Source organism: Hippopotamus amphibius, chromosome 3, assembly GCF_030028045.1.
Source record: "Hippopotamus amphibius kiboko isolate mHipAmp2 chromosome 3, mHipAmp2.hap2, whole genome shotgun sequence".
Taxonomy (NCBI): Eukaryota; Metazoa; Chordata; class Mammalia; order Artiodactyla; family Hippopotamidae; genus Hippopotamus; species Hippopotamus amphibius.
Genome location: NC_080188.1, coordinates 144744143 through 144757835, shown reverse-complemented (window position 1 = coordinate 144757835; position 13693 = coordinate 144744143). Strand labels below are relative to the sequence as shown.

General features: G+C 52.6%; 1 protein-coding gene across 1 annotated transcript; it reads left to right on the top strand.

Annotated features, from left to right (window-relative positions):
* The first annotated feature begins 491 nt into the window (after window positions 1-491).
* Window positions 492-5032, top strand: LOC130849275 (uncharacterized). The gene is made up of 4 exons (XM_057728046.1): window positions 492-1568; window positions 1966-2231; window positions 4471-4639; window positions 4750-5032. The coding sequence occupies exons 1-4, from the start codon at window positions 1396-1398 to the stop codon at window positions 4763-4765; spliced, it is 624 nt and encodes a 207-aa protein (XP_057584029.1). The 5' UTR covers window positions 492-1395; the 3' UTR covers window positions 4766-5032.
* The last annotated feature ends 8661 nt before the right edge of the window (window positions 5033-13693 follow it).

The window sequence follows — 13693 nt, the reverse complement described above, 5'->3', positions numbered from 1 at the left end:
TGGGGGGGAGGGGGAATGAGGGTGGGGGGGAGGGGGATCCTGCGGGGCTAGAGTGAGAAGGTGCATGAGACAAACTTCCCCTTGCCCAAGGGTTTCCAAGTCTTGGCCCTTGGAGCGAGTGACCTCCGTGCAGAGCTGGACAGAGTCCCTGAGCAGAGGCGGGGTGATAACCCTGAGCAGGAAGGCGGCCACAGTGTCCACGACTGACTGCAATACTGGGGATGAGGCAGTGCCGCGGTGCTGTGTTTGAGGACTTCAGTTTTTACCCTGGGGATATTAGCATTTGAAGTAACCCTGTCAGGAGCCACACTCCACAGGTGGCTACGTCAACCGCTTCAAATCTCTGTATCTACATATGCACCTGAGGGATGTTAAAAAATAAAGTTTTCTTTGGCAAAACGACTGGTGTTCCAGATGTGTGATTGGCTAGGAAGCCTAAGCAGGCACTTCCGCAGTGAATGAAAGGGATTCTGAAAAGCTGGCAAGTCCTAGAGCTGTGAGTCGAGATTTCTACTTGTTCCCGCGATTCCCCTTAGGGGACGATTCTGTGGGCGGTACTACAGGAAGAACTGCGTTGCGTTCGCTTCCAAGGGACCCCTTCTTGCAAGATATGTCAAAAATCGGGGACCTCGCTGTGGGGCAGCAGCACTGCAACCTCGAGCAGGTTATTTAACCTCTCTGAGCTCCATTTTCTGTAGACTGGAGAAAATGATAACCTTGCAGGGTGGTTGCGAAGAGTATCCGAGCTTTAAAAGGTCAAGTTTCTGCAGCAGCGCCCTCGCATTGTGTGGCTGGACCAAGGTCAGAAAGGGCGTCCCGACCTCGTCTGGACTCTGGGCCTCACCGTCTTCGGTTCCCCGCGAACGCGGGCGGTGGCCGGGCCGCAGGGACCAGGCGGGCGGCCCCTCGCTTGCGGGGATGCGCCCTTCAAGCTTGGGGTGCTCCCGGAGCCGCCTTTCCTTCCTCCCCGCCCGCTCCGCGCCGACATCTGCGAGCTGAGCGGCCCTCCCCGTTCCCTCCGCCGCCCCCGCTCTGGTCGCAGACTCGGGGCCCGCCTCTCCACCCCGAACTCAACGCTCCGAAGGCACCCGCCACCGGCGTGCCCGATCGCCACGGGGGTCGGGGCAGCTCCTGCCTCCAGCGCAGAGGGACGTGGCTGGGAGGCGCAGGGGCTTCCCCTTGGCCCCACCGCCTCAGGTCTACCGAGAACAGTCGGCCGGGCGCAGCAGCTCCCTGTCTCGCGGCATTGAACTTGGCCCTTCCCCCCTACCCCCCCCCCCCCCCCCGGCACTGAAACCAGCTGCCAGGAACTGAAATATTAATAGGTACAAACTTCCTGGAAAGATTTTCTGCTCCAAGATGGATGACCCCGCCTTCTTCCACCAAAATAAATAAATGAAGGGCAGCTCCCGGGCAAGCAGCCGGGGAGCCTGGAAGCCCGGAGCGGCCCCTCCCCGCGGTGCTGGGGCCTCGGCTGGCGCGCGGGCTGCGGGGCGCCGGGGAAAGGCTCTCCTTTGTACGCACGGCTCGGGCGCGCGCCGGCGGCGCGGACGTACCGGCGGCGGCAGGTGAGGGGGGCAACCCGGGCACGCGCCCGCGCCGAGCCGCCCGAGGCTCCGGAGGCCCCGCGGCCGGCTCGAAGCGGTGGCTCGGGCCTGCACTGTCCCGGCGGGACGGAGGACTGAGAGGGTTCGCACGCCGCGCTGCGTCCTCGGCCGCCCTCCCGGGCCTCACCGCCCACGGCCCAGCCGTCGGCCCCCTCTCGCAGAGCGCGGGTCCCGCGGGGCTGGGGCGGGGAGAGGCGCCCGAGCGGCCGCGTGATGCGCGCGCTGCCCGAGCCCGCGGCTCCTCCTCGCCGGACAAAGCCCGGCCCGCCCTCCGCGCTCCTCCTTGGGGGCAGCTGTCATTTGCAAGCCTCCACACAAATCCCCAGCTTGAGTTTAAAGACACGTTTTGCTTTTTCAGAGTTCTTCGACATTCGGATCTCCCGGGCTTCCCTTGGCCGGGAGGCAGTTGTAACGGAGGAAGCCAACCCGCCTCTGCCTTTCTTCCAGCTTCTCGGGAGGAGATCACAGACCCGCCGCTTTCCCAAGACTCTGAGCTTCCTGCGCCCGCTCGCTTCTTGCAGATAGCAAAGTTTCAGTGCCCACCCCCGAGCCAACCCCAACCCCGGGAGCGGTCTGCACTCCTCCCCCCGGCCCCCCGCCAGTTCCAGCTTCAGGCTTCTCAAGGTAGCAGCTGCCCTTGGATTTGCTCCAGCTTTTCTCCCTGCCTGGAAATCTTTCATTTAAAATATTTCTTGAGCGTCTGATAGGTTCCAGGTACTATTCTACGCAACGGGGTTAGAGCAGCAAAAACAAGCACATATGAAAGTCCCTGCCCTCCTGGAGCTTATATTGTAATGGAAGAGACAGAACAGCATAAGCGAACTATATAATGTTAGTAATTAGAGCTAAAGGCAAAAATACAGGGAAAGAGGGTAAGAAATGTACATGTAGAACAGCGATGTTTGAGTAAAAGACTGAGTGAGCCAGCCACGCAGATACCTGGTGGCCTATAGTGTTCCAGGAACAGCCAGGAGGCTGGAGCAGAGTAGGGAGAGGCACCTAGGAGAAGCTGGAGATGAAGCAGTGGGGGTGGGGGATCGGATGTGGGAGGGCCTTCAGGGGCCATAGTAAGGACTTGAGCTTCTCCCCCAGGTGAGGTAGGAGCCCTGCAGGGTTCTGAGCAGAAGAAGGTTGTGTCTGACTTCTTTTAAAAGCAGCATTCTGAATGGGAACAGGCTCTGCAGGGGCAGGGCCAGAAGCCAGGAGTCCCTTCAGTAATCTAGGAGCCATGAGGGGTCATGTCCAAGGCTGGTGGCAGCTGAAATGACCAGAAATGGTAGGGTTCTGGCACTACTGTGATGGGGAGACTGATAAGGTCAGATAGGAGAGAGAGGGAGGACAAGGAAAGTACCAAGGCTTTGGCCTGAGAAACAGAAAGAAAGAGTGGTCATTAACCAAGATGGAGAAAACTGGCCTTGCTAATTTGGTGGGTGGGAGTGGGCCTCTCTGGAGCACAGTTTTGAACAGGTTAGGTTGGAGGTGCCCATTAGACATCCAAGTGCAGGGTTGAGTAGACACTGGTTAGACAGGTCTGTGGTGCCAGTGGGGATGTACAGGCTGGAGATAAACATGGGAAGTCATCAGCAAGACCTGCTGGTATTTAGAGCCATAATATTCTGAGGTGATCTAGCTCTCTGCTGTCTGATGCAGTACCTGCTGGCCACACATGGCTACTGAGCACTTGAAATTCATGGAAATTGTGCAGCCGAAGAACTAAACTTTAATTTTTAGTTAATTTAAATTTAAAAAAAAAGATATTTGATTGAATTATTGGAAAAATTTTAGTATGTTTGGAACAACTTGGGTATACAAATCTACTTTTTCAGCTGTAGAGTTTATAAGATCTAAATACAGATCAAGAACTTCCAATGAAAATTTGGTGTCCACATTGAGATATGCTATGTCAAATACACACTGTTTTGAAGATTTAGTACAAAAAGTTAAATCTCTCAATAATTTTTATATTGATTACATGTTTAAATGATGCTGTTTTGGATATATTGGGTTCATAAGATGTTATTAAAATTAGTTTTACCTGTTTCTTTTTTACTTTTAAAATAATGGCTACTAGAAAAATTTTAATTACACATGTGGTTGATATTAAACTTCCGTTGTATAGTGTCAATCTAGGGAAGGAACGTGGTTAGAGAAGAGAAGGGACCCATGGATTAATTGAGCCCAAGGGCACGCCATTATGTAAAAGCCAGTAAGATTGCAAGGAACTGGCAGAAAGCCTCGGAAGAAGCAAAGAGACAGGAGGAACACCGGGCAGGTGTGGTGTCCCAGAAACCCCTAGAAGAGGGTGGTACCAGGAGGAGGGATTGATCACCTGGTCGAATGTTGCTGCAAGGTCAGGTGATGAGGACAGAGCGAGGACACTGGGTCCAAACCATGAGGTCTCTGGTGACGTTGGCAAGAGCAGTTTTGGAGGAGCAGTGGGGCCAGAGCCTGATTGGAGTGGCTCCAGGAGAGGAGGGGAGAATAGGGATGGACAACTCTTAGCAGAGTTTGACTGTAAAGGGAGAAGGGGGAGGGGGAGCTGGAGAGGGAAGTGGGACAGAAAGGGCTCTTTTTAGCTGGGAGAAGTGGCAGCATGTGTTTGTGCTGATGGGGATGAGCCAGTGGGGAGGGGAGAGCAGCTGGAACATAGTCCTTGAGTAGACAGGGCGAGAAGAGGCTTTTGCTGGGATCAGGAAGCCTCCATATGTACTAGAGAGAAGGCGGAGTTCTTGGGCCCAGAGACAGAGTGGGTGAGGTAGTGGGAGCTTATGGAAGTTCTGATAGCAACAATGTTGTCCATTTGATTTGCCTCTAAACAGGCATGCCCACTTTGTAATTATCTACTTGCCCATCCCTCTATCAGAACTCTTCTTTTTGCTACAAGACTCAAAGAAACAGCCCCTGGGGAAGGAATATGCCATCGCTTTTACTTCCTGTATATCTCAGGGCCCCAGCAGTGCTGGCTCTTCTCGGTCCACATCCGGGATCCCTCTTGCCTCCCTCTCCAGGGTCGGGCACTCCTCAAGCCACAGGTAAACTCCTACCATCCTCCCTCTCACCCATCTGGGGAGAGTGTGGTAGGGAAGGGATACAGGTTGAGAGTCCTCCTCTCAGTTAAGACATCTGCGTTTGGACTTCCTAGGTGGTGCAGTAGTTAAGAATCCACCTGCCAATGCAGGGGACACGGGTTCGAGCCCTGCTCTGGGAAGATTCCACATGCCGCAGACCAGCTAAGCCCGTGCGCCACAACTATTGAGCTTGTGCTCTAGAGCCCGTGTGCCACAGCTATTGAAGCCCACGCGCCTAGAGCCCGTGCTCCGCAGCAAGAGAAGCCATTACAACGGGGAGCCCATGCACCACAATGAAGAGTAGCCCCTGCTCTCAGCAACTAGAGAAAGCCCGTGTGCAGCAACAAAGACCCAACGCAGCCAATAAATCAATAAAATAAATAAATTAATTAATTAAAAAAAGACATCTGCTTTCTAATTATAATTAGCCCTGCTCTGGACTTGCCTTTCTAGCTGGGGCTAATGAGGGTTTGGATTTGTTTGTGCTTTACTCCTTTCCTATCCTCTTCCTAAAACCAAAGCTGCATCCTGTATTTCCTTCAGAGCCCAGCCCAGTGGCTGGTGGCCTGTAATGAAAAGGAGCTGGGTCTTTGAAAGTGTTGATGCTTTATCATAGCATTTTTCAAGTGTATTTAGCAGGTGCTGGTTTGGCAGTTGAAACTGAGAGACCCGTGCGCATACGCTCACCCAAGTTCTTAACTATGGGAATTAGGCTTGGCAGGACCTGGAGCAGTGAAACCTGTGTAGATGCTTTTCCTAAATGGATTTGACCCTGGACCCTTTTAAAATCAGAATGCTTACTAACAACACCCAAGGCCATGAAGGTACTCGGGAAGATGCAGTCTCTTACCTCTGGGGAGAAACTCCCCCGGGAGCCATTTAGACCAGCACACACTGCCCTGGACGCACCCTGCTCCCATGCGCTGCCTCCGTGCTGCCAACCCAGCTTCAACACCCATTTCAGGGGTGGGCAGTAACAGCAGGGGGCGCGAGGGGGGGAGGTGGACCGAGGACTTTCTGGTCAGCCCACTCATCCTAGGTTCCTGGCCAGCAGGACCTGCCTCTAGAGCTATCTCTGTCCAGGGCACTGACCCCTCCCTTCAAGGCAGTTCGGAGGGGTTACCTCCCCTCAACCTTGGGCGGCTGTCACAGCCTCTACTCTAAGAAATGCAAGGTCACAGCACATTAGGGGTGGTTATTACATTGATCTTACAAAAAGATTCTTCTCTTTTAAGTGCCTCTTTGGGACTTTTAAGTGTTGTTTGCTGGTCATTATCCAACTGATTGAGGAGTGAAAAATTTGAAAACCTTAAAACACTGGTTAAGTGTTGCTGACAAACGAATACTATATCAAAGGCATCTCTAAAATTCATAAAGTAAGCCAATGGGGAACAGTGACTGGATTTGTGAAAATATGGTTTGCACAGAATATTTTAGGAAAACATTTTTAGGATCCAGGATTCTCCTTGATGTGGAAGTTAGTGACTGAAAATTTTGTTTGAAAAGCAGTTTTTTAGGAAGAAACTTCTGTGAAATGAAGTCAATTTCAATCCAGTTATGTGTGTCTGTTTCTTACATAAAAAGTCCAGAGGCAAGAATTCCAGGATTGGATGGCAGCTCCACAATCACAGGAACCCAGGACTCACCAATATTAGCTCATGTCTTCCATTCTCAAGGTTGCCTTTATGGTACAAGATGGCTGCTGGTGCTCTAACCCTCATCTCTCAGTTCCAAGAAGGAAGAAGGAGAGAAGGACAAAAGGGGCTAAATTCCCTGTTGAGTTATCCACTCCCCCTTTGCAAAATTTTTTGGCTGCATTGGGTCTTCGTTGCTGCCCTCAGGCTTTCTCTAGTTGTGGTGAGCGGGGGCTACTGTTCATTGCAGTGTGAGGGCTTTTCAGTGTAGTGGCTTCTCTTGTTGTGGAGCATGGGCTCTAGGCATGCAGGCTTCAATAGTTGCAGCATGCAGGCTTGGTAGTTGCAGCATGTGGGCTCAGTAGTTGCGGCTTGCAGGTCTAGAGTGCAGGCTCAATAGTTGTGGCGCATGGCCTTAGCTGCTCGTGGGATCTTCCCAGACCAGGGATTGAACCTGTGTCCCCTGCATTGGCAGGCAGATTCTTAACCACTGCACCACCAGGGAAGTCTGAATTGGCCCCCTTTAGAGAGCTTTTCCAGAAGCCCCACCCAATGACTCCCACTTATATCTCCTTGACAACCCTTATCTGCAAGAGAGGCTAGAAATGTAGCTTTTTAGCCACATCCCTCACCAACTATACAACAATCAGTTACCCAGGAAGAAGGGATAAGCTGACGCTGGGAAGGCCACAGCAGCCTCCACCACAGCACCTGAGGTGAATTCTCTGTGTGGCTTGTCTTCTCAGGAGCCTGGAGGGGAATGATTCCACACTTGACTTCAGGCCTCAGACACCCTGTGCCAAACTGGCAGCCAGAGACAGAGCTGAGTGGGCACTGAAGCCTTGGGCCTGAAGATGAGGGCACTTCTGGAGGTGAGGTAACCATTAAAAGGAATAGACACTAAGATGGCAAGTGATCAGGGTGAGGGAGAGGAGCAGACACAGACAGTGTATGGCTGCCTGGGTCAGGTATCCCGGAAACAGAAGAGCTCCGGGGGCTGGGAGACGCCTGGGGCAAAGTCTTCACTGTCGGCCTCAGCCCTGCCTCTGTCACGGGAGAGACTGCCTACTTGGCCTCCATCATCATGTCTTGAGAGCACAGAAGGCAACAGAAAGACGGAAAGAGATAAGAGACATTCTTTCCATGTAGAAAGCACTGGATCTCCATGACAACCCCATGAAGTGGGCAGACAGCTAGTACTATCCCATTTTACAGATGTGAAAATTTGCTAATGAGACTGCACTCCTAAGAGGCAGTACCAGAATACTGAGCCCAGGTCCTGGGGCTCTTGTTGCAGTGGGGGAGTTACAGACGTGAGGCAGTGCAGCCCCAGGACCTGGGAGTCCTTCAGGATGGCTCTGGCCGGGCAGGCTGGTCTCTCCGTGCCTTTGTTTCTGGGTGTCTGGGGCCTGAGGAGGCTGCAGCTATGCTTCCCAGGGGTGGTGCGGGGCGGCTGTGCTGGGGAGCAAGCAGTGTGGGTCACATCCATCCTCTGATCAGCAGGCCTGCACCCTGGACTTGCTTTAGAGTCAGCCTTTCCAAATGGACCAGCTTCTGCCGTCATTTCATGGGGAGAGTCCATAGCAGCACAGCACCAACTTGGATGCTACACGGCTTCCTCCCTCAGGTGACCTGGGGTGAAGGGTGCTTTTGAAGCTTCTCCTGGGTGCCTGCCTCTTCCTCCACTTCCAGACTGTGTCTTCCCTTCTCTACCAATTGGGGATTTGCTTACTCGCAGCACTGCCTTTCTCGTTGTCCTCAAGGCTCTTCGTCTTCAGTCTCAGCTTGTGGGGCCCCACTCGCCCATCTTCAGGTTATGGTGCCCCTGATGCCTTCTTTCAGCTCTTTCTCCTGCTGCTATTGCATGTCCCTGGTTAAAAGTTTCTGGAGAGGATTTGATTGGTCCAGCTCATCCTTACAAATCAGGCTCCACGTCATAGGCTGCTGCCAGGCAGCATATTGGCCATTTCAGGCCAATCAGCTGTGGTCAGGGAGGGAGTGGGGTCACATGGTTGGCTTGGTGCTGCCCTGTCGGTGAGGGGCTCTGGGCTGGGCAATTTCACTTGCAGGTGAACTGTGAGAGGAACCGTCACAGACGGGTTTGATACACAGATGCTATGCTGTGGAAGAGTCTGCAAGCCTTTATGGATGAGGTGATACTTGAGCTAGGCCTGGAAGGATGGGTAGGATTCCAATGAGCAGAGATGAGGCAGAACATTCCAGGAGGAGTAAAGGAAATAAAGTAGATGTTCACAGAGCAGCAAGGAGTCTCGTGTGGCTTGAGAGGGACTCATGGTGGGGGTGGGGGAGTGGAGGGAAATGAGGCAAAGAGCTGGGCTGAGGCCAGACTGGGTAGCAATTGTGTTCTGCAGGAGTGGGGAGCAGCGTGGCTGATGTTACCAGAGTTGTGCTGTAGGAGGCAGGGAGCAGGTGGAGGGTGGAGGCAACTGGGAGGGAGCCCACACTTCCCCCTGCATCCTTTGCCATCTGTCTTTCTGTGTCCAGGCAGGAGCCAGCCTGCTTTTCACCTCTGGCACTCATCAGGGTGAAAAGACACTGGCCCCTGAGCACCCGTGGGCTTTCCACTTTTTCCACCTTCCCAAAGTCTTGGCTTCTTGGCCAATGGGCTGTCACTGGTGGTGACCTGCGTCAGTTCTGGGTCAGAGTTCTCTATGCCCTCTCTTCCCACGTCACTGTGACTGATGATTGTCCAGATGGTGGTTCTCCTAGTGGCCTGGATCCCTGAGACACTAGGTGGAGCAGAGCCCTGCCATCCCCCTCTCCCCGTGCGCTGGCATATAATGTGACTAAGCAAGAAACTTTTATTGTGAAGTCATTGAAGTTTGGGGGCTGATTTACTGCCGTAGAACCGAGCCTAACCTGACTAATATACCAGCTGAGGGGACCTCCGCTCTCAGCAGCACAGAGGTGGGCTGGGGGTGGGTAGAGCAAAGAAGACATCAGAAGTTAGCGCCCTGGGGAGGACTTGGCTGGGATGTCTCCAAGCACAAGGCTCACTACTGCTGTGGGGTCACCGCTGGGCTGAGCCCACAGTGCCTGGGCACAGACACCAGCATTGTGGTGGGCAGGGAGGCACCTGGAGAGGATACGGGGAGCCTGCCTGTATAGGGTCAGCCACAGATGGCTAAAGAAGGGGGAGTGAGTCCGATTTGCCAGCTGCTCAGCCCATCAAAAACCCTGTCCCAGGAAGGAGTGAGGCTGGAGACCAGACTCCACTCTCAAGAGAACAGCATCCTCCAGCAGCCCTTGGCTTGGAGCTCTGAGCAAGGCAAACTTGACCATGTTACTTCCCCACATAAAAACCAAGGGAAGGTCAGGTCCAAGGACCTTAGCGGAGATTTCAAGGTCATCTAGAACCTGGCCCCGTTCTTCTGCTTGGCTACTTCACATCCAGACACTCCCCAGTCTCTGTCTCCTCCAAACTCCCTGAGAAGCTCGCCCCTCCAGACTATGCCCTGTACCATTGCCTTTACCTAGAATTCCCCACGCCCACCCCTCCTCAGCCCAACCTGCCTTTGACTCACACTGACCTGCGCTCCTGTCTCTGCTGGAGGCAGGGCCATGTCATTATGGCCTGGAGATCCCTGTTCACAGTCTCTGTCACCTCTCTGAGGTGCAGACAAGGAATGGTCCCCTCCACAAACTCTGTGTGAGGCACGGTGCTGGGTGCCGGTTCAGGAGTGAGCAGAATAAACGTGGCCTTGCCCTCCTGGAACTGACCGTCTTGGGGGTGGATGGATGTTAAACACATAATCAGACAAATATACATATAAATTCTGCTTGGAAGGGAGAAACAAAGTAGCAGCCATCTCTTTTGTTGTGGATTGGGGAGTTTGAGGGACGGTCTCTTTGAGGAGATGGTTTTTAAACTGAGGCTGAGAGGTGAGGAGGCCTTGCCAGGCAGGGGCAGGGAGGGTGCTGCCGGGAGGGGGAGAATGCAGGGTGGGAAGTAAGCAATTCCAGGAAAGCCTAAACTGCAGGCCCTGCAAAACCCAAGGCCTTATCGTTTCCCCTGGCACTTCTCTCTTTTGCTTTTCTTTCTCTCCTCCTTGCTGTTCTCCCACCAGCCCCATCTCACCTGCCTGGACGGTAACAGGTACCACAGGTGCACCAGGCACTGTGCCCAGGCCTTTGCACACATTCATCCTCCAACAACCCTGGGAGACAGGAGCAATGGTGCCCATTTTACAGACAAAGTAACTGAGGCTCAGCAAGGTTAAGAGACCTGCCCAGATCAGTGGCCAGAAAGTGCTGAAGGGCATGTTCAAACCCTGGCCTGGCTCTTGTGCTGCTTTCTCTGCCCTGCAGGGCTCTGGAGCTTGGCTTGTGCCCCAGAGTGCCGCCCGGCAGAGGTGAAATGCCCTCCTGCCCCACCTCCTCCCTGTATGCTGGGCGCTGTGGGAATAGAGGAGGCTGTGACCCCAGGGCCAGGCTGCCCTGGGGCCCTGCACCCCGCACATTGGTAACGCAAGGTCCTGAAGGCACAGGTTGTGAATGGCTGAATGGTTACAGCCCCATACCACTCAGCGGGCATTGTTTTTGTTGCCAGGCCCGATTGTGTCTAACAGCATTTCAAAGAAAGTAAACGTGTCGCAGGAAATCAAGGGGGAAGGCCCTCATTCAGCCTGATGACTTGCTGACAACATAATTTCTGGGATTAAAATGGATCCCAGTTGAAGACAAAGCAGCCAGGCCCAATCACAGCCCTCGCAGTTACTGGGAACCGGCAGGATCCGGCCCTGCTGGTGCCCCTCCCCCCCAGTCCAGGTGCAGCCACCCCCGACTTGCCATTCGTCTGCAACAGTCCCTGGAGAGGTAGGGGTGAGCGAAGCTCCGTCTCTGCAGCTGAGGCTAGTGGTTCCTGAAGTCACGTGGCTGGCACATGCGGAGCTGGGGTTGGAATGCTGGGCTCTCTGACCCGAAGCCCACATTTCTTTCCAGCAGGCCTGGCAGGGGCAGAGAAAGGGGGCCAGGGCCCCGCATGGCCGCTCATGGGAGCTGAGTCCAAGCCCCGAACTGGACGCCTTCTTAGAAGTGTCTTTCTGAGCCGAATGTTTTCACCAGTGTCTGAGCATCACGACACGCCAAGGGTCACTGTGCTGATGGCTGGATCTCGAGGTTGGTGACCTCCAGAGGATGAGGAGGGAAGAGGACAAGCGTTGGGCTTGGCTGCATAGAGGAGACTCTTGGGGATGAAACCAGCTTTCCAGGAAGCGAAAGCAGCCTCTTTTCTTTTTATTTCTGAGATCTTTTACTGACTTCACACCAATCTAGGAAATTGTAGGTCACTAACCTCCTAGTTTGTGTGTGTAATGGTGGTGGCGGGTGGTGGTGTGTGGAGGTGTGGGCGGGTTAAGGGTTTCCAGTCTCCTGAAGTCCTGTCCGTCTGCTCTCTGTGGACAGGAACCCTCTCTTGCTGCCTCCTGCAGGACCCTGCACAGCTTAACTAACTGGAGTACTTTCTAGAAGCAGTGCTTCCTAGGTACCCTCCTAGGAACCATAAAAAAAGAGAACACTGACCCTTCTGGTTCCCCAAGAAGGGGTAGCTTTATGAGTTTAGGTACCTGAGCCGGAAGGAGAGCTTAGAAGAGTCACCATTTCTTTTTTTCTTTTTTACAACTGAGGTATAATGTACGTATGTATGTATGTATTTATTTATTTATGGCTGCTTTGAGTCTTTGTTGCTGTGCACAGGCTTTCTCTAATTGTGGCGAGCAGGGGCTACTCTTCTTGCGGCACGTGAGCTTCTCAGTGCAGTGGCTTATCTTGTTGCAGAACACGGGTTCTAGGTGTGCGGGCTTCAGTAGTTGCGACACAGGGGCTCTAGAGCACAGGCTCAATAGTTGTGGTGCACGGGCTTAGTTGCTCCACAGCATGTGGTATCTTCCTGGTGCAGGGATCGAACCCGTGTCCCCTGCATTGGCAGGTGGATTCTTAACCATTGCGCCACCTAGGAGGTCTCTGGGCATTTTTCATACATGGAATCATACAATATGCATCTCTTGTGTCTGGCTTCTTTCACTTTGCAAAATGTTTTCAAAGTTCATTCATAGTATAGCATGTATCAGTACTTCATTCCTTTTTATTGCTGAATAGTATTCCATCGTTTGGATATACCACATTTTGTCTATCCATTCAATGGTTGATGGACACTTAGGTTGTTTCCATTTTTTGGCTATTATGAATAATGCTGCTAAGAACATTTTTGTGTAGATACTTTTTTTAAAAAAAATGTATTTATTTATTGGCTGAGTTGGGTCTTCGTTGCTGCACACGGGTTTCTCTAGTGGCGGCAAGCAGAGGCTACTCTTCATTGCAGTGTGTAGGCTTCTCTTCTTGTGGAGCATGGACTCTAGGTATGCGGGCTTCAGTAGTTGCAGCACATGGGCTCAGTAGTTGTGGCTCACAGACTCTAGAGTGCAGGCTCAGTAGTTGTGGCACATAGGCTTAGTTGCTCCACGGCATGTGGAATCTTCCTGGACCAGGGATCAAACCCGTGTCCCCTGCATTGGCAGGCGGATTCTGAACTACTGCCCCATCAGGAAAGTCCCTGTGTAGATACTTTAAATGTTACTTCTAATCCTCCCAGTCCTGTGAGGAGTGTGTCATCATCCTCCCTTTATAGATGAGGACAGTGAGGATGATAGAGATTAAGTAACTCATCCAAGGGCACACAGCTGCCATATTTCATCAATTCTAGAAAGTACTTTTTTTCATATTTCTGAAACCAGGATGCATCTTATAATCAATGGTTCATCACAGCTTATTCAGCAGCATTTTCCCCTTTCTCAGCAGTATGTAAAATATTAGTATAATTTATAATCAAGGGCATCTTAAATTTGATGAGCTATGGTATTAAGTGGCTGACCCTAGTAGCCTCCCTTATATGCAGTTCACCCTTGTGTTAGGACTCTTGGTTGCAAGTGACAGAAATCCAACTCAAAGGGGAACTTACCCTCAATAATGGGGAAGGATCCTGAGAATAAGTCATTGGATTGAAGGAAGAGCTGCAGAGACACTGAAAGTAGGACGGAACACTGTGAGATCTCTGTCCATCTTTCATCTCTGCTCATCTTTGCCTACGGGTTCTCTTCCCCCGCTGGGGAAACCGCAGCTTAATAATCCTGAGAGTAAAATAACTCCCCAAACCTCTCTTCCTACCTCTGTGCATCACTCCTAAGGAAGAACTCTGATTGGCCCTGCTTGGTCACATGTCCATCAATGGTCTAATCACTGAGGCCTGGGGAACGGTGTACTACAATGGCTGAGGCCTGGCTGACATGACTTTCCTCTGGCCAGAGAGTCTGTTACCAGAAGAAGCGGAGTAGGAGTAAGTGAGCTGGGCACCACCACCCTCACTCCC